Raw genomic sequence first — 15,517 nt, forward strand, 5'->3', positions numbered from 1 at the left:
CCGATGTAGGGGACACGGGTTCGTGCCCCAGTCCGGGAAGATCCCACATGCCGCGGAGCGGCTGGGACCGTGAGCCATGGCCGCTGAGCCTTCGCGTCCGGAGCCTGTGCTCTGCAACGGGAGAGGCCACAACAGTGAGAGGCCCGCATACCGCAAAAACAAAAACAAACAAACAAACAAAAAGGCACATATTTTGTCTCACTCCGAGTTAAAAAAAATAAAATTCAATAAAAATAAAATTGGGGGTAGGAGAAATGAGTGAAGGGAGCCAAAAGGTGAAAATAAAAAAGAATAATGCCCAAAATAAAACATGTGACAATAAAGCAATAAAAAAAATTGTAAAGACCTAAATGTAAGACTGGATACTATAAAACTCCTAGAGGAATACATAGGCGGAACACTCTTTGACATAAATTGCAGCAATATTTTTTGGATCCACCTCCTAGAGTAATGGAAAGAAAACCAAAAATAAACAAATGGGACCTAAATAAACTTAAAAGCTTTTGTGCAGCAAAGGAAACCATAAACAAAAGGAAAAGACAACCTACGGAATGGGAGAAAATATTTGCAAACAATGCTACCAACAAGGGATTAATTTCCAAAATATACAAATAGCTCATGTAGCTTAATATCGAAAAAACAAACAACCCAATCATAAAATGGGCAGGAGACGTAAATAAACATTTCTCCAAAGAAGCCAACAAGCACATGAAAAGATGCTCAACATCTCTAATTATTAGAGAAATGCAAATCAAAACTACAATGAGGTATCACCTCATATCAGTCAGAATGGCCATTATTAAAAAGTCTACAAATAATAAATGCTGGCGAGCATGTGGAGAAAAAGGAGCCCTCCTGCAATGTTGGTGGGAATGTAAATTGGTGCAGCCACTATGGGGAACAGTATGGAAGTTCCTTAAAAACCTTAAAACTAGAGTTATCGTATGATTCTGCAATTCCACTCCTGAGTATATATCTAGAGAAAACTCTAATTCAAAAAGATACATGTGCCCCAATGTTCATAGGAGCACTATTTACAATAGCCAAGACATGGAAGCAACCTGAGTGTGCATTGATAGATGAATGGATAAAGGAGATGTGGTACATATACACAATGGAATATTACTCAGCCATAAAAATGAATGAAATAATGCCATTTGCAGCACCATGGATGGACCTAGAGATTATCATATTAAGTCAAGTAAGTCAGACAGAGAAAGACAAATATATGATATCCCTTATATGTGGAGTCTAAAAATGATATAAATGAACTTATTTACAAAACAGAAATAGATTCACAGACATAGAAAACAAATTTATGGTTACCAGAAGGAATAGTGGGGTAGGGGAGATAAATTAGGAGTTTGGGACTAACATATACACACTACTTTATATAAAATAGATAAACAACAAGGACCTGCTCTGTAGCACAGGGAACTATATTCAATGTCTTGTAATAACCTATAATGGAAAAGAATCTGGAAAAGAATATATATATGTATAACTGAATCATTTTGCTATACACCTGATGCTAACACAACATTGTAAATTAAAGATACATCAATTTAAAATGCTTAGAAAAAATAAATAAATAAAAATAAAATTGATTAGGAGCAGAAACCCTAACATTTGTCTTGAAGACACTCCCACATGGGTCTCTCATGTTCCTGAATGTCTTGCTGAATATGCTAAGCATGGGTTGCAAGGTCTGGATGACTCTATCTAAACCATTTCTCAGAATTGATTTGCAACAGGCAATCTTGAGGGATGGGGTAACCTCTCCATCTGGGGCAAAGAGCAGGCTTTCTTCTGCTTACTGCAAAAGCAGTGGATTCCCCAATCTAATGCAGTCCTCTCTAATACAACCGACTGTGGGGGAAGGCACCTATTTGGGTCCTTCATGCAATCCCTGTGGGATTTGGGGGCAAGGTGAACTGATATAAACATGGTGCTCATGTTGCTTGCTGTGTTGTGAGTAATAAAATCCTTTGTCTCTGACCCAGGAGTCTTGTGTCTTCTGTCAGCCTACATGAAACAGTAATAGGCTAACTTATTAGGTTGTAAATAGGATAAGATCAAATCCCAGACCCCAAAGTTTGTATCTAAGTTTAGATACAAACTTTAATGTGTTAATGGTTCCTAGAAAACTTGGAAAAATGAAGGTATAAGAGCAAGCAATCATAAAATAGGAAAGAAGGGACAAGTATGAATTTTTTAATTAGCGAACTTTTTGCATGGATTTATCTAAGCTGCCTCTCCAACTCTTTACCTTCTGGCTTTGTAAAAAGAAGCCCTTGCTTTAGGGCTAATTGTTCCTTAATGGCACTCTGCTTCCCATGCTAAACTTGAGGAAACTAACTTCTATGTTGGTGGGAACTGTTCCAGTGGGCATTCGTGTTGCATGGTCAGATATGGTGAAAAGATGACTAGCTGTGACTTAAGGCAGAGAACTACTAAGTTGATAGTACCAATTTCAATTGGTAATTTGTGAACTGTATGATACAGAGGTGGAAAGAATGTTAGAGCTCCTCATTTTATAAGTAATCTGACTTTTGGGAGAGGAGTAACTTGGCCAAAACCACAGTGCAAGTTAATGGCAGAGCAAGAGTATCTGGCTTGGAGTAGAAGTCCGCTGTTCATTTCACCACTCCAGTTCTATTCTACTTCTCCAGAACTATTCCCAATTCATAGCAATTATGGGATACTGATTTACATTAACCAAGCTCAAATCCGGTGGATAAACCACAATTCAATTCATTTCCAGTTGTAGGTGTGTAACTGTCTAGAGTAGGGGCACTTCCCTGTCAGGGGTAAGTCTTCCCAGACTTAAACTTAAGTCTTAAATCAGAAGGTTGCTTGGTGAGCACAGAATTGGAACACATTTAAATGTGTATTCTCTCTGCCTGCCAATGCAGGGGACAGGGGTTCGATCCCTGGTCCAGGAAGATCCTACATGCCATGGAGCAACTACTACATGCCATGGAGCAACTCCTCCAGTGCCACAACTACTGGGCCTGTGCTCTAGAGCCCACGCGCCACAACTACTGAGCCCATATGCCACAACTACTGAAGCCCGTGCGCCCTGGAGCCCATGCTCCGTAACAAGAGAAGCCACCGCAATGAGAAGCACGTGCACTACAACGAAGAGTAGGCCTCTCCCGCTGCACCTAGAGAAAGTCCGCGTGCAGCAGCGAACACCCAGTGCAGCCAAAAGAAGTAATAAACAAATAAATAAATGTGTATTCTAGTGACATAATCATCAAACTAGAGAAGCCATATGGATTGCTCTTGATTTAGTATATTTCTATTTAGACAATGAGGTTGGAAGTTTAGAATTTATTCACTCAAATTTATTGACCACCTACTATGTGTCAAGCATCTACTATGTGTAGGATCTGGGCCCAAGGATAGTGTTCTCTGGACAAGTGCTTTATAGAGACATATTTATTATCCAAATAATTTTTAAATTTAGACATCTAAGTACCATTACTTTATCTCAAAAGAAAAATTTATTATTTTAGGGGCTTTCTATGAGTTATCTTAATTTCATCATAAATATGTACAGTAGAAAATAATTATCACATTTTGCAGATGAGGAACCTGAGACTTAAAGGGGCAAAATATCATTTTCAATACCTGTCACACAATTAGCAAGTGGCAGGCCTAGGAAGACCCAGGTCTACCTTGCCCAAGCACATTTGCTTTCCACTACACCTTTTAACTCACAAATTTCTTAAAATTGAGTTTATTACATTCTAAGCATAGCCATATTAAGGTTTTCTTTTGTGACTCTATAATCCTAGTTCCATGATTTAGGAAAGGTACTAAGCTCATCTACAAATCAATTCAACAAACATTTATTGTATTGTACAATGATGTACAAAGCTTACTATATACAAGACAGTTAGCCATTCTCTGAAGAGGACACAAATATGAAAAAGACAAGATCCTTGTATTCTTGGAGTTACAACATAGTGGAGAACACACACACACACACACACACACACACACACACACAAGCTGGAACTAAGTAGACAAACAGTACAAAAGATATGCTATGGGAACTTAGGGAAGAGAAAAGAATTCCAACTAGGAAGATCTGAGAAGGGTTTTTGGAAATGGGAACTGAAATTTCATGGATAAGACTGCCAGGAGAAGATAGGGAAAAAGAACCCAAAGGTGAGGCAGCCTTAGCAAAGGCCAGAAGGCAGGAGAGTGCTGGGCATTCCCTACATTGTGGGGGACCGGAGATGCTGGTGGGATTGTGAGAGAGGATACAAGAAAGGTAGAGAGATGTTAAAATAATAGAGGACTTTTACGTGAGCTAGGAAGTTTAGAACTTAATTCTATGTGTAAGAAAGATCCTTTCACAGATTTAGGGCACAGGAGAAATATGATCAGCGCAAGATCGTGCTTATTGCCTTCTATAGTTTTGTCACTGGATCTCCACTACTTTGCCTAGTGCATGGCACTTGCTGGGTGCAAATAAACATGTTAAATGAATGGACTAGAGGAGAATAGACTGGAGGTTGAATTATCAGTTAGGTTCTTGTAATCATTGAAGAAGAGGACAGATGTAATCCATACTACAGAGGTGAAAATGACTGTCTTTGATAGTTGGATTTGGGCACATGGGAAAGAGAGAGTTAAGGCTGGCTTTGACTTTGCTGTACAAGGAAGATAAGTGATACTGGGAACAAGGTGCATGCAGAGGAATAGGTGGTTTGGGGAGAATGGGAATAGGGAAAGATTCCCAATTCTGTTTGGATTATGTTGTATTTGAAGTGCTGGTAGGATATCCAGTAAAAGGATTATCAGGTCTAGAGCATTTATGAGCCCTCTTTTGAGGAGGGTACCATGTTCATAAGCCCGACGTCATCAGTTGCTTTATACAGATATGTACTCATTTCAGTTTGATAGTTTCCTTACATTCCTTAAAATCATGGGGAGGTAACTTAGTACCCTATGCAAGAGCTATACCACAGAGAAAAAGAGAAGGGGAAAATGCTTGAAGTGGTTGGAGGTGAAGTGATATGATTTTCGTACTTTCAGCTGGGCAGACTTTATTCCCCATCTTCATTAACTGGGGTATGGATGGAGAAGATATTTTATTTTATTTATTTTTTTGAACAAAGTGAGGGCACATTTATTGAGAGACAAAATGAGATCTGCACAAAAGAAAAGTCATCCCATGTTCTTGTACGGGAAGAAATTATGTTACAATATGTAATTATCTCTAAATTAATATATACATTTAGTACAATTAACCTAATCTCGAATGCTCTCTAAATCTAGTTATTGAAAACTTTAGAAGTACTTCATAAGGTAAGAAGGTAATTAGAAAGTGTCAGGACAACAACCTAAAATATTTTCTAGTTATTATTGAGTTACTTACAAAGTTACCCAGACATTCTCATATCTTGAACTTCTGCTCAGTTCTGGAACTTTCTGGTGACTGTGGTGAGAGTTTAACTGCAATACATCATAAGTTATTTGGCTCACCATATATTATTTTGTATTGAAGAAAGACATTTTAAAGGATAGACTACTTAGAAATCATTCAGTAACGGGACAATATGCGTATACACAAACTACTTATAATTGATAAATAATAAGTCATGTAACCAGAGGTGACGTAGTTTATTGACTGCTCTTCTGACTGAGGCTTTTTTACGTTGCTAAAACCGTCTCAGGTTACTTTTTTATTGTCCTACTGAGTCTGAATTATAAGGGATTCACTGATTCCTTCCCCAGCGCTATTTTGAGCTATACATTCTGGGGAGCAGTCCTGCTCAGAGAGTTTATTAGTCCAGGACACGATGGTCTCCTTCCCTTCCTTTCCCCTCACTCCTCCGCAGTGAGGGAAGTCCCCCTTCATCCAGCGTCCCCACCTGTCCCACGCAGGCTGGAGCTGGATACATCCCCATCAGCGGGCGCTTTTCCCACCCACCACCCGGCGGGGCACGTGCCCCGGGGACCGTTGGAGCGAACCCCAACCGTCCCTTTTGTCCAGTAAGGAGCGCGCAGGGAGGGTCGGGCTGGAGCGCGGGAGCTGCGGGCGCGAGCCGGGCTGGCTGGCGCAGGGGAGGTGGGGCGCCCGGGGGAGGTCCGGCCGGGACGCGGGACCAGCCTCCAGTCCGGCGGGAGGAGCAGCGGCCAGAGGGACGCGACAACCGACCGTTGGAGTTGGGGATGAGGGGCTCTCCGGTTTGCATTTCTGGAAAGCAACTGAAATCAGTGAAGTAGAAAAAGCAAGTTGCAAAACCGATAAGTATAGTAAGATCCCATTTATGTAGAAAGATTCACAGCGCCAAATTATCTATGTGTACGTATGTAAATGCACTGGAAGGGAGGGAGCTTACTTTGTACATTTCTGAGCTACTTAACATTATTATTATTTAGCATGAAAATGTGATCATGTAACTGAAAAATAATCTGCATTTGGGAAGCTTGGCTATCCTTTTGCTTCCCATAGGTAGGGACCTGCTCAGACTCAGAGCACCGGCAAGAGATGAGTCAGGAAAAGCTTGTTCCCACTCGCCCTTCTCTCTGCCTCACTACTCTACCTGTTTCCCCCTCACCTTCTTATTCGAAGTCTTTCCAAGTGGCCTTTGCCCTTTGCCGAGGAGTCCTCACAGCCTTTCTCATTATTATAAATCTACCTTCCAAACCCACTCTCAAAGAGGAAACATTTTGAAAACAGGTTATTACTCACAGGCACCTGAACATTTGAACTAGCCATTATTCCTAAAACATATTTGATACAAATTAAGATAAAATGTTTATAGAATATATCTTTTTTCTCCTAAACAGGTGTACCATAGTTTTTCTATTTGTATGACCACATGATGTTAATTTTTTTATTTTAAGTTTTCATTTTGAACTAACTTGACTTAGAAAAAGTTACAAAAATGGTACAAAGAATCCCATTGTATCCTTCACCCAACTTCCCTAAATATTAACACTTAACCATAATAAATGATTATATACAGGAAATTAGCATTACTATTACTCTATTAACTAATCTACAGATATTATTCACATTTCTACAATTATTCAACAAATGTCCTTTTTTTTTTCTGGTCTAGATTTCAATCCAGGATCTCATAATGCATTCAGTTGTCATGTCTACTTAGTTTCTTCTGATCTGTGACAGTTTCTCAGTCTTTCTTCATGACTGACCCTTTCGAAGAGTACTACTGGCCAATTATTTTGTGGATGTCCTTCAATTTGGGTTTGTTTAGTATTTTCATTATTCAAGTTATAATTTTTTTGGCAAAAATATTACAGAGGTAATATTGTACCCTTCCCAGTACATTATATCAAGAGGCACATGATGTCCGTGTGTCATTAATGGTGACCTTAATCGATTACTTTGTTAAGGTGGTGTCTGCCAGGTTTGTCCAATGAAAAGCTGTAATTTTTCTTTTTGTATTTAATCATAGGAGGCAAACATCCTCATCACATGCACACCAATTTTAGCATTCATGGTTCCTGACTGAGACAGTATGTGGTGTTTGCCAAATGGTGATTTTTCTGTTGACATTATTCTGATGTTAAATTTCAATCTGAATATTTAAATGCGCAATAACTTTTAAAAGGAAGATTTTGACTAATATTTTTCTACTTTACACTAGGGGGGAAAAGGCATTTGGAGGCTGTGTGATATGCCATGGAATTAGTGGCTAAAATAGAATTGTTGAATGTATTACTTATAGATAACTGAATTCTAAATGAATAATTCACTATTCTTAGTACTTGTAAGGAACATGGGATCTGAAATCCCAATTTACATGAATTTACAAGCTCATTAATTGAATTGGTTTTTTTTTTTTTTTTTTTTTTTTTGCGGTACGCGGGCCTCTCACTGTTGTGGCCTCTCCCGTTGCGGAGCAACAGGCTCTGGACGCGCAGGCTCAGCGGCCATGGCTCAGGGGCGCAGCCGCTCCGCGGCATGTGGGATCTTCCCGGACCAGGGCACGAACCCGCGTCCCCTGCATCGGCAGGCGGACTCTCAACCACTGCGCCACCAGGGAAGCCCTGAATTGGTTTTTATTACTCCCATGTTTGTACCCATTCTTATAAATGGGTGAATATAAAATGGTATTTTAAATAGAACTAAGATTAGAAGTTTTTAATTTTATTTCAATGTATTGCTATTTTTAGTTGGTATTGAAAACTAATCCTTTAAATCAACAATACTTCTGACTCTCATCCAACGATATTTCACTTTACTTAGCCTCAATGTTTGCTGAAAGGATTTACTGGAAGTTGGAATGAGTATCCTTTGAATGCACTGCAAGGAAAGTGGAATTCTTGTGGGTGAAACTTAGAGGTCTTTTAATCTGAAGGTTATTTGACTAGCAAGCATTTTGATAAATCTCATTTGAAGATTAAGTTACCCTGTGCAGCATTTCCTCTAACCCTTTGTCATGTAAATGGAGAACTGGCCTAAGATTGGATCTTAGCCTTGAGGCCATTTTTATTTCAGTATGAAGGAAAGCAGGAGAAATGAGTTTAGATTTTAAAACTCACTGACCATTTTGACTATCTGATATCTATTAACCCTTCCCCCTCCCCAAATGCACAAACCCACATGTTGCATAGGAGGGAAAGCAATCCAATGTCAATTGTGGGGGGGTGGTGGAGAGGAGGGAGGAGGTAATGAGGGGGGAAAAGCAGACTGCTAGAATGTCAGAGGTTTCCCAGACAGTTTCCTCCCATGCCATATGGCACAGCTCTCCTCTCCTGGCAGCTCAGGTGTGCACAGCCCAACTGGCTTATTTTCCTCCAAACCCCTCCCTCAACCCCGAATATCATCGTCTCCTTTATCACTTAGCCCCCAGTCTGCTCAGCTTTCTTGCTGGGTCTTCACTCCCTATCAGGTCCTTCCCGTCACCGGCCGTTTCACCAACTTTCACTAACCATTGTTAGGAGGGAAAGCTCAGAAGCTGAAGTGAGAGAACATGACCACTGCCAAATGGTTAGAGCAAAGAAGAATTTCTTGAATAAATATGTCAATGATTCCCCCCCTTTCTCATTAGCATAGAAATCTTGCCACGTTTTCTTGTCCGTTTGAAGATGGAGGAAGAGCTGATGACACGTTGAGGGAACACGCCTAGACTCAGTAGCTTAAGCAAAGGGTGATTAGCGTCAAAAGAGAGGAGGCCGGAGAGTTATGCACCCCTCCGATCCCTCAGAGGCAGAGGCAGGATGATGGGGTTGGAGAATGAGAAGTGGGGGCCGAGGAAAATGGAGCAGAGTTCGTTATTACAGAACATTTTTGTTTCTAAAATGAAAAGAACGTGAATTCCCAGAACCCGCTTCTTCGCCCGCCAACGGCCTTGCCTCTTGCAGCTGTCCAGCCCTCCGCTCCTGGCCGGGCTCAGGCCCGCCACCGCTCGCGGCAAAGCTTGGCGCTCCTGTGCGCGCCTCCGCGGACAAAGAGCTGGAGGCTGCGGGGCGCGGCCGCCGGCCGGGAGGGGGAGGGAGAGAGAGAGAGAGAGTGAGGACCCAGGCGCGCGCAGGGGGAAGCCCTCCCGGGCTCTGACGTCACCGAAGCGCCGGCCAATGAGAAGCCGGAGAGGGGGATTCCCGCTCTGGCTGCCGCCCCGCCGGCTTTTTAAACCGTACCCTGGGGAAAGCTCGCTGAGAGCGGTGGGAGGAGTGGGGAAAAATGGGAGGTTAGGGGTTAAATATGATCGTCCTGGGGGACAAGACTCCAGAGGTTTGATGATTAAGAGTCAAGACTGGCTTAGACCTGGGGGGCAAAACCAAAAGCTGTCGAGGAGAGGCTACTCTCCAGCCAGGTAGGGCAAACTCCTCCAGAGATGGAGTGGAAACTTGAGCGCACCGCCCGGAGGAGGGTCCGGACCGAAGAAGAGATCCTATGGGTGAGTAACGCCCTTTTGTTTCCTCGCCCCAACTCCCTAAAGGGACTTCTTGTCGAAGGCACCGCTTATAATACCTGTTTAGGACCAAGAGGTAGTTCAAAACTCTAAATCCTGATTTTAATTTTGAGTTGTGTAATTTAGTTATATTCTGGCGGTGCCTGTTTTCTTTCAAAGAAAAGTGAATGTAGTTTGACTAAGTAAGGATCTAGAAACATTCCACGCCTAATATTATGATTTTCCTAAACAGTTTATATTCATATATGTTGTCTGTATTTTCAAAGGAGGAGGTCATGCGGGTGCTCGCCAAAGACATGAAACAGAAGAGAGCTCAAGATTCTCCCAAGGTGAGTGTCCAGTGCTTATTCCAGTTCTCTGTCTTGAATATGACCTCGAACAAACTAATTCTTGCTGAAGATATTTGCTGGAAGTATGAATTGGTCTGAAAATACGAAAAATTTAAAAAATCTCATACTATCACTAACTACAGTCTATATATTAAAGAGTATATATTAAAACATTTTTGTAAGAAACTGAAGATCTCTGACTGACAAATAATGGTCATCATTTTAATCTGAATGTTACGTTCTAGTTTTTGCCTCTACAGCAAAAGATGAAGCTTGGGTGTGTCAGGTAGGCAGTGCATCTTTAGCTGGCTGTTATAATTTCATTTTAACAGTTGCTAGTTGCACTCCCCTCTGTTGCGTTCATAAGCTTGCCCCCCAAAGAAACGGAAATGGTGCTATCTTGTGGTCAAGAGGAGAAGTGGCATAATCTACGGTCCTTAGGTTAGTAATTTAACAGTTGATCCCATGTAGTACTTTCTCACCTTGAAAGTCCGAACCCAAAGGCCTTTAGCGTCTCTTGTAATCAGTGTAAATCATTATCAGGATTCACCTTGCTTCTCTCTAGGCTAAATAGTTCACATTCCTTTAGTCTTTACTTATAGATTTTAGTTTCAAAACCATCACCAGTTTTATAGATTTTTTTCTAGACCTTCTTTAAATTTTTCTGTATTTAATTGGTGACACAATAAATTGAACACATAACTTTCAGAATGCAATGACTAATAGCCTTTGTAGCCAGAGAAAACAAATGACATTTAACTCCTAAAATTCCCTAAATACTTTAATATTTATTTTTCCCAAACAAAGCTGAAGATTTGTCTTGCCTACCTTTTGTATCACCATGGCTCCTAGATATTTGACTACCTGATACACACAACTGGTCTTTTCATCAGTAAATAGAAGTAATGGGAAAAGCTACAGTTATGTATAACTTTGTTAATTCACTTGTATAGCAGTATCTGAGCCTTTAATTTGTAAAGCCTAAGTGGAAGTATTTTGAAAGTTTTCTTTTTAAGTTTTTGAATAGATTAAAGAAAATATTGGTTTTATTTCTTATAGTATTTTTGGAGGAACAGGTTTTGCCTGTAAGTTTTCTTTAATGTGACTATTAAGATGAAAGTTCTGCCACTGTTTCATGTTACAAATTTAGCCTCAGTGACTTTATGGGCCATGAAAAGCAGTGGTGACCTGAATCAGGTAGGCAGTGTATTGTTAGCTGGCTGCTTTGGGTCAATTCAGCAGCCACAACTACCCTGCCACTTGCTTCTGGATAAATTCTTCTTGTTAACGAAGTACACTGGTTACCTGTGTGTGATGGGTTGGCAGTGTATTGTTAGCTGGTTGAATATGTGAATGGCATCAGCTAACATGCAACTGCTATCTCATTGCATGTACAATGAACATCAGAGTATAATTAAATCTGTAAGTAATATGTGTGTATGTTTGTGTGTATGTGTACTTTTTGCCATGAACCGGGTCACTCTTTACCATAATGTTTATTACTACTTTTCAGTTATAAATACAACAAACAGCTTTATAATGCTGAAGAAACTACTCCAATTAATTATTTTAAAAATTTCAGGTAATATTCTGGAGTCTCTAATACTTGTAGACAGTATTAAAGTATTTGTGAAATTATATATTTATTTTAAATATAAAATTTAGAATATAATGACAATTTGGAACGGAAAACCTAAAATGTTTCCTCAAATTTTCAACTTTCAACTAAGTCTTTAGAATTCTTTCTGGATCATTAGTTTCTTAATTTGACATTAGCGTAGGTTTCAGTTACCAAGGGTGTGTACAGCTAAAGGGAGAACTGAAGTAACTTTCCAGATGAGTCAGTCAACTAAAACATTTTCACTTGAATATCAAGAGAATTGGGGATTTTGGGGGTTAGGGGATGGGGCTAAATTGTTTGGAAGATTTGCCTTGAGTCTTCATTTTCTGTAAAATCACAGACTCATACAGTGTTTGGAAGAGAGCATGATATTTAGCTTGTGAAGGGGGAGAATTGACCGCACAATATAATTTACAATATTTTCTCATTCCCTTGGAGGCCATTTTGACTCATGGAGCCGTGTCAGGTGTGTGCTGTGTCCCAGACACACTGTGGTTGTATAAACATTTGCAGCAAGTTCATGGAACTGACTTTGGTGGTCTGGTCAATTATTTACACCCTAAATGAGAAATGTATCACATTCTCTACTGCATTGGACTATAAGTTATGGGTAAAGTTAAATTCTTACCTTATTTAAATGTAAACATTTCTAGAACCATGGGTTAAAGAGGTAACTATAATTTGATTCTTATGCATATTGCTACTTTCAAATCTCATCCTCTTTTTGTTGTTGCCTAGTATCATTCCATTTTCAGCATCTTTGTGTTTAAGTATTCCTTTAATGTAAATATTATTTTCATCTTTTTTTTAAGGTTAAATTTCAACATGTTATTTTCTATAGAAAATCACTGATCTGTTGATAAAAATAAAACCTACTAAATTTAGAAGGCTTGTCCTTTGTGTTTTACTTAAAAAATTTTTTTTTAAAGAGCAAGACATAAAATGCCAACATTTATACTCAATAAAAAGAATACATAGTTCAGTTCCTATTATTGAGATGATGAGAAAGGAAAGAAAGAATCGAGTGTAGTAAAGATAAACAAGGAGGTCAATGGGTAAGGAGGTGATTGAATGTTTAAATTCAAAAAGAAAACGTTTTCGTAAGAGTGAGAAGGAAAGAGAGGGATCCACACTTGGGATGTCAGAGGAAGAGAAGACGGAAGTGGGTTGGAAAAAAGAGGAGGAGGGAGGCAAAGCTGGTTGGAAGTATCTTCTCTGGGGGCAGCCACTGCTGTTCACTGGTGCTGGGGATGTAATTGCTTCCCATCACACCCTCTGGAAAATGTCCGAGTTTCTCAGTGCTCTTTAATGGCTCTCCCCCACCAGCCTCTGCCCCCAAAAGAGAATGCTTCCCTTGGCAAGGTGTGGCCTTAACCGTTCAGAGGGAGGAGGGAACAAGAAGAGTGGGAAGAAGTGTGATGTATTAGTTTCTTGGTGTAACAGTTATTAGGATTTTATTATTCCCTGGGGAACATGAAGTCAAGCTGAGGGATAAATACAGAGCGTCCCCATGTTAGCTGCACCCAAACATGACATTTTTCTTTCAAAGGAACACGTTAGCAGGAATACACATGATTTTGTACAGGGATCACCCAAGACCTTCCCGCTCACATCGGGCAGTCTTGAAACAGTTAATATGTTTAAAGAAAATAAATGTAGAGAACTAGTTTTTGTTTTCCTTCTTAGACTTTGTCTCTCTCTCTCTCTCTCTCTCTATTTTTTTTTTCTTATTTTTTACTGGAGTGTTTTCCTACTTGAAATTACCTGCAGGCAATCCAGTTACGTCGTTCGATTATAGTGTGATTATACAGTTATAATGTTAGCAGCTTTTCATAATTCAGTATAACTGCATATACATCCACATTTATATATAACCTGTCAAAATAATATATTTGTAATAAAAATAAAGAGTATATGTGATATGTTTTTGCTTTAGGTTTTTCTCTGTGGAGATCCTTATTACCGTAAGTCAGATTTTAAAAATTTTGTTGTGCTGGAGCCAGCTTCTCCTGGTCTGTGAGAAATGATTGTTAAATTTTCAGAAATTTTACAAGCCAGTTATCAAACCATTAGTAGATTAAAATTGACCATGTGGGAGCATTCACACCATAGAAATTGCAAATGCTGCAAATTGGGATTCCTCCTCCAGAGATTTGGTTGTTAAACGTTTACCAGTCATCACTGTATATATGCTATATATACTATAGTTATTAAGAATTATGTATATGTACATATATACATACTATAGGTATGCTATAATTAGTACGCAGTTTCAAAAATGAAGTACAATTTTTTGGGAATATTTCAGGCAAATTCATATTTATTCCACTCTTCAACACTCTGTATTTTTACATCTGCCATAAGATGATGATCAGAAGTTAGTAGGAAGTACTCCTCTCCACTTCCCAAACAAAACAAACAAAAACAAACTTCGTCAGTGAATTATTAACCACAGTTAAAAGCATTTGATTTTGTCCCTTTCCTTTGTCAGGAGGACAACTGCTGAATACTCTTTTATGGGATGCCTACTATTTTTGTTATACTTCTCAGTTCAGGCAGCTCGTAGCAGTTTATGTCCCAGACTTTTTTTTTTTTTTTTGCGGTACGCGGGCCTCTCAGTGTTGGGGCCTCTCCCGTTGCGCAGCACAGTCTCCGGACGCGCAGGCTCAGCGTCCGGACGCGCAGGCTCAGCGGCCACGGCTCCAGGGCCCAGCTGCTCTGCGGCACGTGGGATCCTCCCGGACCGGGGCACGAACCCATGTCCCCTGCATCGGCAGGCGGACTCTCAACCACTGCGCCACCAGGAAAGCCCTGTCCCAGGGTTTTTGTTGCTGAGATAGAGAAGGTATTGTGCTCTGTTCAAGAAAAATGCATTTTTTCCCTCTGTGCGTTTGCCTGACGGTATTCATATGAGACATTTGAGGTCTGGGTGGCGGCACATCAGCAAATGGCTCTCCTCTCTTTCATCACACATAGCCTGGTTGTTGCAGAACCCTGAATGGACACCTATACGACACACTTTCAAATCCCTACCTGCCTTCCCTGCATACTCAGAGGGGCAAGAGGAGAGAATCAAGCCTAACCTAGCAGAGATCATAGGTTGAATAAGGCAACCAAGTTTGGAGATATATAAGTGAAAAACCCACTTTTTATGGCTTTGGAGAGAACTAGTGATTTGGGGCAGGATGGACACCTCAACTGCGTTCTCTGGGACAGTCCTGGTCGTCCCGCAGCTCATTACCCTCTGTCTGGCAATGGGGTGTCTATGTAACCTCTGTGGTGCTGGCAGATACACTTCTGCTCACACCCTGATTGTGAGCACATAAACACCCCAGCCGTCCTGGAGCACAGATATGAATTCATGGAAGTCGTAAGCGGGGGTAAACACCAAGAATGTTCCAGAAGCAACACTTGGAGGGATTATCCTACATAAAATTTTGCTTAGAGGCCCAGAATTCAAATTGCTAACAGGCATTTTTGGGGCAAGCTTGCAAAAGACAGATAGACTAGTGAGGTGGCTTCCATTTCTTCAACAACAATCCAGGTTAGTATTGATTCCTGATCACTTGAAAGCCCTTGGGAACTTGGAAGGGGCTTTTTGTTCACTTTGACCCCACCCCCAATTTATAGGTGAGGAAACTGAAAAGTAGTCGAGCTTG

At 40.4% G+C, this 15,517-nt stretch overlaps 1 protein-coding gene across 1 annotated transcript in view; it reads left to right on the plus strand.

Annotated features, from left to right (window-relative positions):
• Nucleotides 1-9,662: 9,662 nt before the first annotated feature.
• CDC20B (cell division cycle 20B) overlaps nt 9,663-15,517 on the plus strand; it is a 62,286-nt gene continuing 56,431 nt past the window's right edge. The window contains exons 1-2 of the mRNA XM_027101116.1: nt 9,663-9,893; nt 10,175-10,237. Coding sequence (XP_026956917.1) covers nt 9,831-9,893; nt 10,175-10,237 — 126 coding nt within the window. The 5' untranslated portion in view covers nt 9,663-9,830. The remainder of the gene's footprint in view (nt 9,894-10,174; nt 10,238-15,517) is intronic.

Source organism: Aethalodelphis obliquidens, unplaced genomic scaffold (genome assembly GCF_003676395.1).
Source record: "Aethalodelphis obliquidens isolate GAN/ISIS:26980383/991018 unplaced genomic scaffold, ASM367639v1 scaffold4, whole genome shotgun sequence".
NCBI classification, from domain to species: Eukaryota; Metazoa; Chordata; class Mammalia; order Artiodactyla; family Delphinidae; genus Aethalodelphis; species Aethalodelphis obliquidens.